The sequence below is a fragment of the Neodiprion virginianus genome, chromosome 3 (genome assembly GCF_021901495.1).
Source record: "Neodiprion virginianus isolate iyNeoVirg1 chromosome 3, iyNeoVirg1.1, whole genome shotgun sequence".
NCBI classification, from domain to species: domain Eukaryota; kingdom Metazoa; phylum Arthropoda; class Insecta; order Hymenoptera; family Diprionidae; genus Neodiprion; species Neodiprion virginianus.
The window spans coordinates 31,444,542-31,461,963 of record NC_060879.1 but is presented as its reverse complement, the minus strand read 5'-3'; the positions used below and the strand labels follow the sequence as shown (position 1 = coordinate 31,461,963).

Sequence of the window (17,422 nt, the reverse complement as noted above, 5' to 3'; positions counted from 1 at the left end):
ACAAGCTCACGGACTGTCAGATTACTGTGACGCACGAATATTAAATGTTCCATATGCATTTTGCAGAATATCACACTTAGTTTATAGATAACGTGAACTGGAATTATTAAACATGGAAAAATATAGCCTTCGAAAATAGATAAGTGCAGGTAGAACGTTTCCAACAATAATTGTAAGAGAATGTCAGAAAAGGACGTGAGGTACAAATTTTGAACACTGGCCCTGATAAAGGGCCCTCTGCTTATTTTTCAGTGTCATTTTCAAGCTTGTTGTAACCCATCATTCGGACATCTGTGGTATATTGAATTTGACATCGATAATTTCTTTTATATGTCATTAATATCAGTTGACGTAACGTCGAACAGACGTTCCAATTTCCGTGTTATCAATTCCACTTCAATCTCTCTCTCATTCAATTAGCAGATTCATTTTTTCCTTAATCATTTTCAACTTTAATCCAGTAATTGATCGACGCTTCATTTTTCATAAAGAGACCTATTGTAAATATGATCGAGTTCCGTAGCTTTGTCAGATAAAATATCGAGACGAAAAGAATCCATTAATCATATTCAAAAGGATTCTGCTTAATCGCTGTATGCAGAAGTCTTAGTTACACTCTCGTTTATTTTCTACTTTCGAAGACCTTCGATCATTGATCTTGAGACCACTTTCGTCAGGATTTAGATATTTGATCTATATATAAATCAAACTAATTGCTCGAGGCATCAGCATAAAAACTGACGCAGAAGTGGCCATGCAGAAAACTGCACATCTGCACATAATTCTGCATGTGAAATTTGACCTTCAGTTTTAGTGGACAATTTTAGGGGTATCGGGTCACTGCTAATTAGCGCAGTGGAGCAACAAGAACAGTGTCGAATAAAATCGATGGATACTTGTCGCGTCCCCCGACTTGACGTTTGATCCCAGCTTACCTCCAATATTGCTCGAAGTGTAAGATCATCGACAGTTGCTAAAATCTCACTTCGCGAAAGTTTGGCACTTTCCTGGAGTATTTCGATGCCGTCGAGAGAGTCTATAATTTCCGCTACGGCTCCTGAAATTCGAAAATTGATCGTTCAATATTTGACTGATGGGCACGTTTTTTTTTTCATACACACGCATCACGATATCAATTAGCAATATTGGATAACCGTTTCTCCTGCCGGGCAGAATGGTATTACTCTCTTTTTTCAAAGCTTCTAAGCCCCTTCTTCATGGAATGAATATCGGGTCAGTCTTATCGTGTTATACTTTCAAGGTAGGAGGGGATGAATTGACATGGTTGGGCACGTGTTGCGACGCGACTAACCTGTGGTGGTGAGTTCATCGTCACCGACGTCTGAAAAACTGTCGGTATTCGTCTCTGGGTAGTGAGTGTGCCACTTTGGAGACGAGACGGCGGCTATTACGGCCTCCTTCAGTTTCCGTCTTGCGTTGAATTTCTTCAGCTCTTCTATCGTGCCTCCTAAATGTGTTCGCGCCGCGCCCTTGTCACGGTCCTGCCACGCAAAATATACACACATTTTTATATTCATTATACACAACAGCGAGGAAAACAAAAAATGACAACGATGCACGAATATAAATGTAAATGTATACGTTGAAAGTGATTGAAAAACTTCCGGTCTCTCTTTAACAGAGTTATAAATCGCTCAAAACTGTGAGACAAGTTGTTCCCTCCTTAAATTTATACCCAACTTGATGATAAATGTTAACAAAACTCTTGACAAAATTAAGCCTCAAGCTACTTGTTCCCCTTTAATTAAGCATCATAATTGTAAGGCATGACAAGACCAGAGAATTTCGTGTATATACATATTTATATGCATATAATATTACTCTATACATGTGCAAACTTACTCTAAGCCATTTGTGGTTCAAAACTTCTTGAATCGTGATTCTGTGGTTCAAATCGGTGCAGAGCATCTTCCTGAGTAAATCTTTGGCGGTTTCGCTAATCGTGTCCCAAATTGGCGTCTCCATCTGAAAATTTAATCAAGCCTAATTCAATAAAACCACTTTTACCATCAAGTGTGAAATATTTTGGATGGAATATACTAAAAAAAAAAGAACATAAAATTAAACCGCTTCTGTACATATAATATATATATACATCCCGCACGTATAGCGGAATTAACTCGAAAGCGGAAGCGAATTTAGGAGATCTATTTATGAGCTGGATTTGCGTACATTTGTGCTGTACAATCGCAGCCCTACATAGACGTAGATATGTGTGACGGGTCAGAGGACACATCAATATCTGTCGGCTAGTAGGAGTCCGATCTATAATATCCTCCCACCCTGCAGGGAAACTCTGGTGTAAAAGGAAGCATGCCTTCGTCGCGAGAGGCATTATTTACGATTGACAAATTGAGAATAACGTTATTATAGTTGTTTTCTGGCTTCCGTCCCGGTGGAGAAGAAAAAAAAAACAATACAAATACTACCATTTTATCGACAGGTGTAACTATCGCAGTATACACGAAGAGTAAGTGGAGTACATGTTCGAGGAGTGGAGTACATGTACTCGTATGTGAACACATACACGGGCACACGTGTGCGGAGCAGTGTGGGCAATTGAAAAATTCCTCGACAGGCGTGTAACACATCTGTGAATGTGCTGTGAGGGATGTAGGTACACGTGTAAGGTATATCCACCCTTATCCCTGCAGCCTCTGTATTGCTCTAACGGCGATATTTAACCTACCGTGAGACAGGGTTGATGTTCAATATCGATTAAACTACGGGCTACCCCTGGAAGAACGTTCACCCGTTGCAGGATGAAAACAAACTAAAACGTACTCATGGCACCACCGGAACGCGACGGGATACGTTGATGCCGGAAAAGAAGGAAGAAAAGGAAGAAAGGAAGAAAGGAAGAAAGGAAGAAAGGAAGAAAGCGAGGGGGTGAGAGAAATTTATGGAACAACGGGGAGTCGAGAGGTGGAGGTTTTGGAAATTCGTATACCCAACCGGCGTTTACCTGTCCGCCCTGCAACTGACTTTTGTACAACATAGCACTGATGTGGGAATAAATGCATTGCTCGAGCATAAATATTTGTGTAAATGCCGAGATTAGGGGGCGGAATTGTTTCTGGTGGAAGGGTGGAGGACGTGGTTGACATTTTTCAACGGAATCGCGGGTTAGCGAAAGCTGACTCGATAGCTCTGCGGCACGGATGCACGGAGGTTTCCAGACGGGATGAAGATCGAAGATCGAGTTTGAAGGCTTACGTTAAGGGCGCCGCAGGAATTGGCTTATATCCTGGTCCACCCCAGCCCTTCGTACGGGAAAATGAGGAGATAATACCGGGGGTTACGTTCTCTACGCTATAAAGTGCGCTGCGCAACGCTGCATTGTAATACATGAGGGTTATACATCTTCCTTCCTATTTTGGCAGCGACTGCCTTTTAGATTTGCTGTCGCGAAAGACGCGGCTCGGGGTGAAAAATTATAATGGCTACACGCTATATGAGAGTGAAAATGTGGAATTTTCAGAAAACCGAGAAGTGTGATTCCTGTCACTTTAAAATGTAGAAAGATAAAGTATATGAATATGGCTGATTCCGCCAATCACAGGTAAATCAGCAGGTGCGAATCATTCGATTTGGCTACAATTACGGTATGTCATCGCAATGTACTGTAATCTGTGTAATTAGTAGTAATACAAATCATTTTTTTTTCAGATATTAGGGTAACACCTCCGGTACGGCTGGTTCAATCACAGGATGAGTAAGTATAAATTTGACACAAATTGAGCTCAGACCGATTCCATGGTCATCCCACACCGAAAATTTGGGGTCTTCACAAAAAAAATTCCCAGCTTTTTAATGGAATTATCAAAATATTTTTATTGTTTGCGGAACCTTGAAAGAAATGGACGACCTATCCGAAAATGGATTCAAAATTGGAGAGATAAGACTTTTTTATTACAGAAAATAACATAGAGGTCCATATTTTTATCCTGTGACAAGAGGTGCTGAAAATTCAAACTAAAAAATTCATCAATGTGTTTCTCGTAAACGGTAGGGTCGAGAGGTCTGAGATTTGGAGGATTTTCGTACCTCAGGACACATCATGACATACCGAAATTGCAGCCCAATCGAATTTTTCGAACTTGGCGGCTTACCTATAATTGGCGGAATCAGCCATGTATGTATCTGTATTAGGCCTAATATATATATGAAAATGTAGAAACGTCAAAGTATAACGGGCCAAAATATAGCACCGTTGGAATCCCGGCCATTTTATAACTTCAAGATTTTCGGATTTCGATTTTTCTAAATTTTCAAATTTTGTGTAATGGATTTTCGAGTTTGTGAAAATTCGATATTGTGACCGTTCTATCATAAAACTGAAGCTAGCAGTCAACAAAGTAAGCAGCCAACCCTTTTAAACTTTGTGGAATTAATAAAATTCACTTCAGTATTATTCGGATAATTGTATAAAAGTGTCGGGATTTGTGGTATTTCAAAAAATTTTGATTTTCGGATTTCAAAACTTTATTAGAATGAACTTCAGAACTTTTGGCTGCTAATTCCGGATGCTAGCTCAAGCCTCGTCGTTCTATCGTGTGGCTATTTTACTTCTAGACCCTAATCCGAAGAAAGCGTCGCTTTGCAAAATAAGTTCTCTTCTTTAACTTGGACGCATGTGCTCTATGCCTCGCGTGTTACACTTTGCTAGCATTTTGAGCGTGTATATGTACAGTGTACGCGAAATCGATTTTATGTCTTGAACTTTCGAGGAAAAACTCGACCGAGTTGGATAAAATTTGTCAGGGAAATCTTAAGTAGGTACTCGGAGAAGATGCGCCATTAACCTATTCAACTTCTTCCCGCAACTTTAGATTACGAAATGGCAGTCGGTTAAACTTTTGCATCTTTCATAAGCCGCATAAAATTTTTTATAAGTCTTCTTTTCGACTGATGAACAGATTGCTCATTGTTATTACTGCTGTGTTTATTATCACTGTTTTTTTTTTAAATTTCTTTTCTCTTATGCTTGCGTGATTGATTTGAAAAAACTAAGTTGAAAAGATTTTTGCGCCAGGTATGCCAAACTCGTTGAGTAATGTCTATCTCACATGAAAAAGTAGCGCTTCATGTTGAAAATTTACAAACGTAGACAGAAAATTCAGATTCAATAATTTTGACCATGGAAGTATAGACAAAATAAAGCGTCTCTTTCCTTTCACGTTTCATGAATCAATAAACATAGAGTACGTTCCATCAGTAAATCAAACATCGGTAGATTTACTTGAGGACTCCAGTCAGATTGTTTGCCCTCGTTTCGTGCAAATTAAATTTTCATCATGTATGCTTTACGCAGTTCGTAACGTACCTGTACCCGCCCCCTGCAGATGGCTTCGCGCAGGCGATCACGGGCCCCGATGAAGGGTAAGCTGCCGGTCAAGAGAACGTGGAGAAGAACTCCGGCCGCCCAAACATCTCCAGCCTTCCCGTACTGTCGTCGTTGAATAACTTCCGGTGCCATGAAGTGCGGACATCCGACTCGTCCTGCTTGGCCATGTGCAAGAATCGGAAAAATTATAGAACAACATCCGGTGGACGCGTCGAACGATTTTCATCGCTGCTTCGTAAGCTCAACGAAAATAGAAAGTGAGACAAAAAAAAAAAAGCAAAGAAAAGAAAAAACTATCGCAAAAACAACGAAATCGTTTACAGGCAGCAAATCACGATAACGATTTTCGTTGCAATAATTATGTCGCATCCTGTTTCCTTTTCTCTATGAATAGAACCGCGTGCAATTGGTCGATTTCAACAACGATTTTCCATCCAGAATGATTCTTCCTACACGTAAAAATACAAGGCAATAAAAAGTAGAGGGTCCTCCAGAGGCTAGGGGCGTAAATTGTTCTATTATGCATCGGGATAGGAGCTAGTAGGTATATTGCTGCAGCCTTGCGACGCGCCGCGAATAAAGATTTGGAGAATCAAGGGTCCCACCTTTACGACAGGTCCTACATTCGCTGCGGCAGTAGCGAATGAAATCCGCATCCATACCTCCGGGGAATCGTGGCGATTTTTTTGCGGTGCATCCCGCACCTCTCAATGTTCCTCGGAAAAATTCTCTGGTTTTTAAAAAATACAAAGAAAATGACTCGTCTCGCGCTGATATATTCTTCCTCTAGATTTTCTCCCTGAAAACTGTCGAGGTAGTTATCTCGGTCCGGAAACAGCGCGACCCTCAACTCGCGTCGCGATCTAGAGAAATAAGATAATCCGACGCGAATGAGGACCATCGGCGACGAGCCACGCAAAACGGTATAGGTACACTTAAGGGTGGCCGACTTTTAGGACTGGACGTTACGGTAATCTCTAAACTTCCTGCCGGGGAGTCCTTTAGCTTCGTTGCCACCGAGGTTGGCATTTAGGATTCGTTGAAACTTAAGATGCGGGACTTTTTCGCTAGTTTCTTTAAATTTTGGATGCCGTTGTATAAAAACGAATGAATTCGCTCGGTAAGTGGTTCGAAATGGCGAATATATGATATGGCTTGAGGCTGAGACGCGTTATATTTGTTCAATTCAAGTAATTGAGTTATCAGGTGAAGTAACAAGTCCTTCCAAATGCTTCTTGTGCATAAATCAGCATGCGTTTCGCGTCCCATGAAGAAACAGCCTCCAAGGAGTTTGATTGACTCGTGAAGGATTCTAAAACGAGATGCTAGAGTTAATTGAAAGTGTCATTTCCACGGTGCGACACGAATGCTTTTGACACCGCTTTTCCCACTTCCTCACATCGGGCGATTTCCAATCTGACGGAGAGGTCATTCGACCATTGGTGATAAATTGTTCTCATACTTTCGATAACTTTGGAAATCGCAATTCAACCCGAGTGGCTTTTTGCAGATTGAAAATGTTTACGTGGGAATTGGAGGTTCGATGGGCACTATACAGTGGCAAACGGCGAGTTGTAGCTGCTGTGCCGTCCCTCAAATTAGGTATTCAAGGTTTAGACGCACGGATGCAAGAGAGAACCGTTGTTGAAAATTCCTCGGTTGAATCGAATAAAACTTTGACGGTAGCTGATCGGTGTGCTGCCGACAAACCACGAGTACAGTGCCCGAAAGCACTAGAAGTGCAAAGATCCGAGATGCTAAGCCCTTCTCGAACACGAACCGCGGGCAAATTCAAATTAGATTTGCGTCACGCGATTCACGATTTAAATCATTCTGCATAGTCGTTGTCAAAACCAACCAAGTGCTGTTGAATTGTTTTTTCCGCAGGCAGTTAATTATGCAGTGTATCCGGAATATCGACACGAAAAGGCATTTGAGAAAAAAGAATAAAAAAAAAAGTCAACACGCAACTGCAGCAAGAGTGCAAAGTGGTATGCGAACAGAATGCAACATATCTTAATCATCTGGTGATAAAAACTCTAGACGAAAGAAAGCCACACACAATGCTTGATTCTCTATCTCAGGGCCCCGGTTTGATGCCATCAGAGTGTGTTTCCAAACCCATTGACTGCACAGCATCAGAATATGCTCGACGCTTTCAATGCTTCTTACAACAGCGTAAGAAGTGGTAGAGCATTTCAACGAACGCCAATTTTCAAGGCGTGAATAAGTCTCCAACAACAAGAGATCGGAAGAAATACTGCGCACAAAGTAAGCAATTGTTTTAATAGATGTAACAAGACGGAATTAACCAATTCGGTCAATTGGTTTGCACACACTGTGGCTTCCCAGTTCATATGCGTTCAGTTTATTGTAGTAACCAGCACAGAGGAGAGATCCCATTGTAAATCTTTGCGGCGCTGATTGCCCAAACGTGTCAAATAAAAGCAATGTATATATATATATATACATATACATATATATTTATGCATGTACGAATAATATGCAAGTGCTATTTCTATTTGCGACGCAACACCGAACACTCAGAACGATGCATAGACGAAATAACGACAATGACAAACATGTATTTATGTAGTATAAATGCTAGCTTTGAAGCGGGGAATATCGATGAAGCTGTACATTAAAATGATACGATGTTTCAGAAGCAATTAACGTAATAACGAAACGGTAGCAGGCAAAATATATTATTAATACGGTAGTTTTGATGTCACGAACGTTTGAAACGCTTACATGTATACTATGTTATGTATAATGTGTATGTATACATTAGGGTGAGCCAAAAGAAAAAGAATAAATCATTTTCTCAAACGTGCGTTAAAATTTTGGTAGAGCATCTCGAATAGTATATCTCATCTAAATATGAGCTCTTGATATTGATATTTAGAGATGCTTATTTTGTTTTTTCTATTTTCCATTTAAATAACACGTAAAGAATTTAGTTTAGAATTTTATTTTTCGTACACGGCTTGACTTATAAACTATCTAAATACAAATTCTTTAAGGAAATTTTGTGCTCTATAAAAAAGTACGAATATCAAATCTTCCTATCTCTGACCGATTAAGAGATATTCGCCTATGAACTTTGGATCATCTTGAAAATCTATTAATCAGCTAAAGTTAGGAAACTGTTGCTCCAGTACTTTTTTATAGAGCGTGAAATTTCCTACAAGAATCTGTATTTAGATAGTTCATAAGTCAAACCGTTTACGAAAAATAAGATTCTAAAGTTTTCCGATTTTCGTTATGTGTTATTTAAATGGAAAATGGAGGAAACAAAACAGACACCTCTAAATATCAATATTGAGCGGTCATATGTAGATGAGATATACTATTTGAGATGCTCTACTGAAATTTTGATGCACGTTTGAAAAAAACAAATGTTTCTTTTTTTTTGCATACTCTAATATACATATACCTGGTATTGATATTCGAAAATAAACAAATAGACGATAAACATAAGCGTTGCGGAAGAATTATGAATTATTCGTAAGTATCGCACAGCTCAATAATTAAATATGGGAGCATCAAAAATCGCGTTTCTTGTATATAGTAAGAAAAGTGAATCAATGAATGCGGGAGTAATTTTTAACTCGTAACAAAACTTGTTCGTACCGAAGAGTAACATCGAATAACGGTCGCAATTATAATCATGTTTTCTTTCTTCCTTCCTTCCTTTTTTATTTTTTCACTTTTTGTTTTCGTTTTAAATAGCTCGCATTTACTTGATTTAAGAGCAGGTATGACTTTTGCGTCTATACATACCTACTTATAAAATTTAAAAAAGACGGAAATGACACGGCGCCTGGAAAATGTCAAGTATAAAATTTTACCGCCTGGCTATATATAAGTGCAGGTTATGAGGTAAATGAAAGTAAGGATAAAACGAAAGCCGGAACTCGTGGAAACGACGCGCGGTCTCGCTACTTCCACGAATTTCCACGTCTTTGCCAAAATTCCGCAACGGACTTGGAAAGATTGGGTCCGTTGATATTGACTCGCGATTCGTTTTCTAAACACGATACGAGGCTATCATCCACCGACCTGCGTCGTATAAACGTTATTGGAACGGCGCTTGAATGTGAACAACGTTCGTTGGTTCGCGTTGCGGTTCGGCGACGCGACGTAGCAGGGTGCAGGGCATTGTTTCAATCTGCAAACTCTCGACTAACTGCGAAACCGCGGCTCTATTTGTCTTCAAAATCGATTACTCCTTCCTTCTTTCCCCACCGTCCTTCTCTGTTCCTCCGCTTTCGCCTCCTCTTTCGATTACCCTGCATTTCCGATCCCGTCCCGCAATTTCTCTTCCTCTCGTTTTGCTTTTTGTGCTATATTCGATACAACATGTCGGAATGTTCTCTATTTCATAATCTCTATTTTCATTCGTCGATACTCGAAATAACGGCTCCGTACCTGATCGGAAAACGTTAATATTTTCGCAATTTTAAAAACAATGCACACACGTGACTACTCGTACCGTACCAGATGTGTTTTTTCCTTTTTGTTTGTTTTTTCACGAATATGTACTCATTACTCGTGCATTGCATATCGTTCGAAGAGATAGAAAAGCTCTATATTCAACGAACTGGGAACATATCTACTCTAGTTGAATTTAAATGGGCTTTGTTACGATCTGCAATATCTCTAATCTCAATATTGACACAATAATCACAGTGATAAAAAAAAAAAAAAAAAATAAAAGAAGAACACTATCCGAATATTTGGCGATTTATACGCCACTATATGAACGCTACTGCGGAGCGAACGAATCGTAAAAGCTTATCCGCAAACCACGAATAACTATTTGCATATAAACACGTATACCTACGGTGTAAAATTGATGATAAAATTAACGAACATGTACAACGTAGGTTTAATTGTCTGCACGTGACAAAATGATGGACGGACGGACAGACGGACAAACGGAGGGTATTTACGTTACATATGTCGTACGTAAGTGTACACAAACTAACGCATTACGTTGCTGCTACGTTATATTACGCCTAGGCGGAAAAACACAACACACGCACACATGTGGACGGAGCCACCTAAACACGACTATGATAACTATGAGTGGTATAGTACAGTAGCTATACATACGTACTATGGCACAGGCGAAAAACTGAAGAGAATTAATCGTAAAAGAAAGGGCACGAAACACACGAGACACAATTATCCTAATTCCTACGATCGAAGCAAATTTTTCAAACATTATTTATGTGTACAGGTGTAATGATACGTGTTCGCACATTACCACAGAACTACTTGTATGCTGATTCGATTTCTTTTAAACGAGGCGAAAATATGCCAAGGCACTAGAAATCCTTCAGCGATAAGTTTTAATCAACGCTAAGGCTAATTAATAAATTGTTGATACTATTATTCTTGCGCCGGGTTGTCGCAGTTCTGTGAAAGAATTTATTAATTTATCGACTTTACACGGTGAAACGAATTTTGAAAAACTTAAAACTCGAGTGCAGAGACGTTACGGCGCAAAAACATTTTCACGTACCCATGCGTCTGCGAATACAGAGAATTATACGTATTGTGCGATACGTCGTCGATAAACGCATACCGTCAACGTAACAGTAATGAGTGAAACTAGGGAATACCGATTTTCTCCTCCGTGTCGCTGACAAGCGAGTCCTCCGCATCTGTCAGGTCCTCGAAAGGGAAATTGCTGCTTGGAGGCGCAGTCGGTCCTACCGAAATAATAATAATAAAGAAATGTCTAACCGGTAGGGTCATTTGTAATTTTTGCTAAACGATTTTTGAGAAGGGATAGAGGTTATCTGTGTGTAAAATACAATGAACAAGTAAACGAGTAAATAAATGTAAATGAGTGATCAACGTGAATTGGCCTTCGCTCACGCGCAAGATTCACGCGTGGAATTAAACGCACGATGTAACAGAGCACCTATGCGAACTGCTTCCGAACGTGCTGAGGAATACATTAACGATTTCAGCAGCTATTCGTAAGCCCGCTACAGTGAAGCATAACAAGTAGGTATAACGTATGCATTTGGATTATACAAGATTAGAGCAGCCGCAATTCGTTACGCGGGGGTCGAGGGACGTTTCACCCCCACGATTTTCGTCTAGCTTTTATTTTTATACCTTTCTATTATTATTATACGTTTATTTCGCGCCAAGGAAACGCCTCGTTTTTCCTAGGAAAGTATAGTATACCTAGTATATTTTATACGATATAGTAAATTTTCCGAGTGTAGCGCAGGCTTTTACAGGCTCGGAATACCAAGTGATAAGGATACTCGATCGGTCACGTTTTCACTTCGTATTCTGCGCAGTGTAACCGTTAGGAGTAACGTACCACAGGAAATAATTAATTCACGGTTAACTTAATTACACTGCGGCACCAGACTGAAGGAATTCAGTTTTTCCATAATTAATTTCATTGCATCATCGTCGTTATCGCGTATCGCAATTTAGCAGAACATGTTAAATAACATCTATGGCCTTGATACGCCTGATCTGCAAATTTTACCATATGAGATAAACGTGTTTGTTGCTGCGATTTTAACGCGTGTGACGGCGTGCAGGCGTAAGCACAAATAAATTTCATCACGATGACGGTTATTATCGCACGGAATTGATTATATTCTCACAAGAGCAATTGTCCGATATGGCGTTAATTAATTTTTATTTTTATTAATTAATATTTTTAACATAACCTACAGCCATGGGCATGCTGCGGAGTTAAACGCCTACCGGTTTATGAAAATACAGCTACAAGTATTTTTTGTTTACTTCTTCTTGGAAAGCAAATTTTTTTTTCGGAGCTTAAAAAATTTCATTAAGTACAGATCAAAACTGCTACGTTCCGAAGGCTGTACAGTAAGGTGGTTCTTATTTTGATCATGCCGGATGTATGGAAAAAGCTTGGCCGGAACTCCGAATTTGATCGATATAAAAATTCTACCGTTTGGCGGGGCGTGTTAGAGTTGTCGAAAAATTCAGGGTTGCAGCCAATTTTTTTTCTGTATACGTTGATTACTTTGGAAGGTAGGCGCGAAGAAATTCAGAAGAAAAAAAGAAGAACCACCCTACTGTGCAGTACCAGAATGAAATATAAGCTACGAGCGAACATATTAACGGCTAAACTCAATTATGAACATTAATTTTTGTCTAGACTAGCAATGAAATTAATTCTGAAAGGGCCACGTTGCATGCAATTTCTCTCTGACGCGTACACAAGTAATTTCATACACGTTAACTGTATGCCAAGGAGTTGACGAACACCTTATATCGTAGAACAATTTCTATGCAGGGACTGTAAGTAATTCACTACGTTGATACGTATGCGTATGTACGTACAAATATAAGTTTAAAAATTCTTTTGCTTGTTTTTGTTTTTTTTTTTTGTCGAGTACTGCAAAACTTTCCATGCATTATAATTTTGTCATATTCTTTATACACGACTGTCACGTGCAGATAATTATATAATTACATAATTGTCATATGTGTATATTAGGGTGTTTCAAAAAAAGACGAATTTTTTTTTTCTTATGGTGTCCAAAAATTGATAGTATATCTAAAAACAAAAATTTTGGCGCCAATGTGAGCTCTTAATATCAATAGGAAGGTTTGCCTCTATCCATTTCTTTATTTTTCATTTAAATAACACGAGAAATTTTTTTTTTTATTTTTGAATTTTTATTACTTTGGAACGGTTCATCGTAACAACAATCTGAAAAAAGAGATTTGTAGGAAATTTCACGCTCTACAAAAAACGTCGGAAGATCAAAGTTCCTCAGATCAAAGGTTTCAAAGATATCAGCGATCAAAAATAAGACTCATAAAAAATTTCAAATATTTTCCAATAAAACTACAAAAAAATATCATATGCCATATTTATATTATTTTTTATGTAAAATTACTTTAATTTTGTTAACCTGAGACTGTAAACTTTTTTTTTTTGCTAACCAATTCAATACTTAACTCACAAAAAGCACAAATACATAAATATAAAGGTTAAAAATATCACATAAATGATTATTGCGGTGAGAATGTATCGCTATTCTCAAGACTCGGGATAATTTTTTCTTCTTGACTCCGCGTTTGAAAAGCAAGATATTACTCTACAAATATCTGTAATACGTAAAACGAAGCATATATTACTCGATGCTTCACGTATAAATCATACATCATACGCAAGGACATTTAATTCAGGAAAGTCTAAATATATGATATTAAATTGAAACTTCGCGAAAATTAATTAGCGAACGACGATATTGCAGAACCATTGAAAAGCATTTTGAATCATTTAAATTGCGAGAATTCACTTTTGGAAATTCGGAAGATCATATTTGTAAAATGCATAAAATTTCTCGCTTAATTTTGGTATCAGTGCCACCTCTCAACGGAAATTCGTGACCTCATCTTTGAACAGTCTACAAAATGCTGTCTGTAATGTGTTAGGAATCGCGAAAATATAATTCTCACATGTACTTGGAAGAGGAGAGCTTATTCAATTCTCGCACCCTTATAGTGGTTTTCAGATTTTCCTAGCGAATACAGACGTTGAATAGGTTTAATTGAATAGGTGAGTCTTAAATACCGTTACGCACTTACAAAATGTGAAGACACTCGCCGCTAATGATTTCGTGCAGAACGAACACCAGAGACAATGCGTGGGTACAAAATGTGAAAAAAGCTCTTTTCACCGGCCGTAATGCAGAAGAGCTATCGTTGACTATCGCGACGCTACCCGAGTATAACTGCAATAAGCGATGTTATTGCGAAGCATTTCCAGCTAGTGTAATGTTCATCTATTGTGCAACAAAGGCCGAGGGGTTGATCGTTGCTTCTATGAACCAGCGTACACCCGAAGGACTTGATAAAGCTTAAATCGACCCCGAGTGAATTGACATTCAAACCTCCGCCGGCGTGTGATTTTTTACTGACGTTGCCGACTAACATGGACGATTTCGTCCTGGGCTTTCATCTAGGTGCCCGCCTCATATTCCGAAATTTTCTATAAGCGAATTAGTAGAAATTGCTGAACAGTGAAAAATTCCCGAGACACCGATAAGTGAGAAAGTCAGCTTAGCCGATATCGTCCGTGTCGGCCTGCGGAGGGTTAAGTGACTTAGGGCGAGTTCAAAAGCTTCCAATGCTCGAATTAGCGTAAACCTGACTTAAGGAAGAATGGCCAACCCCTTGGCGTGAGTATGATGCGCGGGTAAACAAGGTGATGGAGAGTGTCGAGAGCGATGTTGAAAAGCTGTCAGCAGCGCGGGTGAAATTGACAAGACCAACGGTGTGAGGCGTGTATAAATAACAAGAGTGAAAATGCGTCTAATAATTGATACACAACGAATGACGGCGGTAATTGCGAGTGAAAGGACGACGGGAATAGATGTACGACGTATATTCTATGAGTAAGAGAAGTTGGAAGGGGGCCGAGGTGGGGGATCGGAGGCAAGCAGGCAAGCGATAGCGACTTCTCTCACATTATGGCAGAAAGGCGTGCGCCAAGGTGTCTGCGTGCGAGCGTCTGTGCGTGTGTGTACACGTACGTATGCAATAATAGATAATGCGCGATAGCAGTCGGGAAGAATGAAGGCGTCGTGTGTGGTTCGAGGGTGTAACGAAACGGCACAAGGTCCTGGGGAAGCGATGAGAAAAGGTTAGGTCAGGCTTACCCTCGATGTCGGCCTTCAAGTAGAGCTGCCCCTTTGGGCTCAGACTTCGCCGATACTCGCTCGTGAAACACTCTGCATTCATTCAAACCAAATACAGGTTATCAAACCTACCTTATACAACTTCGTATCACGGCATATGTCTACCTACATGTACAGGATTACTTTTTCTTTAACAAGATGGGTCACCCTTCATTAGCTTCTTAGCGAGACAATTGTTAATTTTAATCGAATTTTTCATTTGCTCGCATTTTTTATACGACAATGTACTCGCGAATCATTACACGTTGAAAGTAACAGTTGAATACAGTGCTAATTGTCCTTTGCAACTAGAAATTTTGATTCAAATTTGAATACTGTGTATATAATTATAAGGTGGTATATTATGTGAGTTAAAGACGTTTCTCATTCGTATAACAATTAACGGTAGTGATTTTCGAGTTCCTAAACAATGTTTGTAAATTTAATCCCAAATTTATGCAATGTGATATTGAAAATTCTCTGAACACCTGCCGATTTAGTTTCCACGCCTGCGATTTCGTATCTCGGAGGAACGTGAGCCGCATTTCGCGGATCGGGGCGTGAGTTATATGGGGGGATTTTTTACGTCACTATTAAAAAGACATTGATAAAAGAGCCAGAAAATTCACCTCGCACGATGTAAGACGATCTAAAAGTGCAGGTATCGGACAATTGAGAACGAGTGTCGGATAAATAGACTTTGTGGAAATATTCTGATAAATTTCAAAGTTACCTAACTCTTTCTTTCGTGTATCGTAAAGAAGAAGTTCAATTGACGCGCTGAGCGAAGTTTGGCGAACTTGTCAAAAACGTTCGACAACTTCGCTCGACGAGTGCGAGGTGAAATTTGCTTCACGCTCTTAGCCCTGATGTCACTTTACAATCTTAATTTAAACCCTTTAGCTTTTCGGTGACAAAGAGGAAGCGTCAGAAAAGAGGATTTTGAAAGTTAAAATTTTCCGAAACACGTTGTTAAATAAGTGTGTCAAAATAAAGCAGCACTCTGTGTAGATTTTAAAGTGATCATTCAAGACCTCGACGGGCTTTTTATCCATGTGCAATAATGCGATTGTACAACCGACGCCATACGCGATAAGCAGTAAATTGATCCAATGTTCGGTCAAGATATTGTTACTACTAATGATCTTCAAAGTTCTAGCCCATAAATCAGCAAAAGATATTAGTACAAGGTAATTAGTAAGAAATTTAACCTAAAGTTGCACACTGTACGATAATAATAATGTAGATAATCATAATAGTAACGGTGAGAATATTAAGAAAGATCTGTCACTTGAATACATGTATAAAATATCAAAAATTATACGGAGTAGAAAAAAATCAGTACATGATATTATGCGTAACTGCAGCGATTATTATATATATAATGGAACCATAGTGAAGGATGAATAATCAGAGAATCTATAATTATAATAAAATGCTTCTGCGGCCGCTGCATTCTCCGCATCATCCCCGCCACATTGAACATTGAAAATTTCGAATGCGACTGCCAGTACAATAATTGTCGAAGCAAAATTAGTGTATAATATAATACAAGATCGCAAGAAGAGCATCCAACAACGAAATTAAAACATTTATACAATGTCTCATAGACGATTCAATTTATAGAGCCATTTACGTAACAGAAGTACGTTACTGTTATAGAATAGGCCGATATAACAATGGCGATACTAAATCAGAGAGGCAGTATTCAAAGCGATCGTGAATTCATACCGGCGAATAGGGCGACCTAAACACGAATATAATACAGTTGGAAACTTTGCGAAATATTGTGAATGGCCTCGGGTTCTCTGCGTTATACTTACAAGATCGCATATTTCGTCCGATTTATTAATTGGCCAAGTTGCCGGATTGTTATACACGACGTGAATTAGGTGAATTTTGTCAGCCGAATGCAATGCGCGATATCGCGTATAAAGGAAGAGCCGAAAAAGAAGAAACAGGCTATCGTTTACGCATTTTCCTTTGCCGAATAGAAAATTCAACGTCCCGTTACCCGAATGCCAAAATATTGTTATTCCGACCAATTTCATTTCTAACGGGCTTTCTTTGATGCCAAAAGTACGAGGCAGCTGCGACGGTCGTTTGAAAGGTTCCAGAAAATTGCGCCACCAGTCTACCGGTAACCCTTAGCGGTGAAAATAAAGCTCGCTGCTTTGAAACGTCGGCGTAAGCACGATGCCTGAAAAAAGGGAGTAGAATTCGGACGCGCGGTATGCACAGCTCGTTATACGCAGGTATCGTCGTCAATTCAAAGGGGAACGTGACTCGAGAATTTTGACGAAGGTACGACTTCTGGTTAATTTGTATTCGCATTAGCGAGCGGTGCGCAATG

At 39.3% G+C, this 17,422-nt stretch overlaps 1 protein-coding gene across 14 annotated transcripts in view; it reads right to left on the bottom strand.

Moving 5' to 3' along the window:
* Positions 1-17,422, bottom strand: part of LOC124299973 (peripheral plasma membrane protein CASK) — a 142,184-nt gene that overhangs the window by 106,027 nt on the left and 18,735 nt on the right. For 7 of the 14 annotated variants that reach the window (XM_046753495.1, XM_046753497.1, XM_046753500.1 and 4 more), the window contains exons 6-11: positions 15,052-15,123; positions 10,999-11,088; positions 5,348-5,526; positions 1,864-1,986; positions 1,313-1,502; positions 936-1,057 (exon numbers count right to left, since the gene is read on the bottom strand). In XM_046753495.1, the coding sequence (XP_046609451.1) occupies positions 936-1,057; positions 1,313-1,502; positions 1,864-1,986; positions 5,348-5,526; positions 10,999-11,088; positions 15,052-15,123 (776 nt within the window). The remainder of the gene's footprint in view (positions 1-935; positions 1,058-1,312; positions 1,503-1,863; positions 1,987-5,347; positions 5,527-10,998; positions 11,089-15,051; positions 15,124-17,422) is intronic. The other 7 variants (XM_046753505.1, XM_046753510.1, XM_046753509.1 and 4 more) reach the window with 5 other exon arrangements.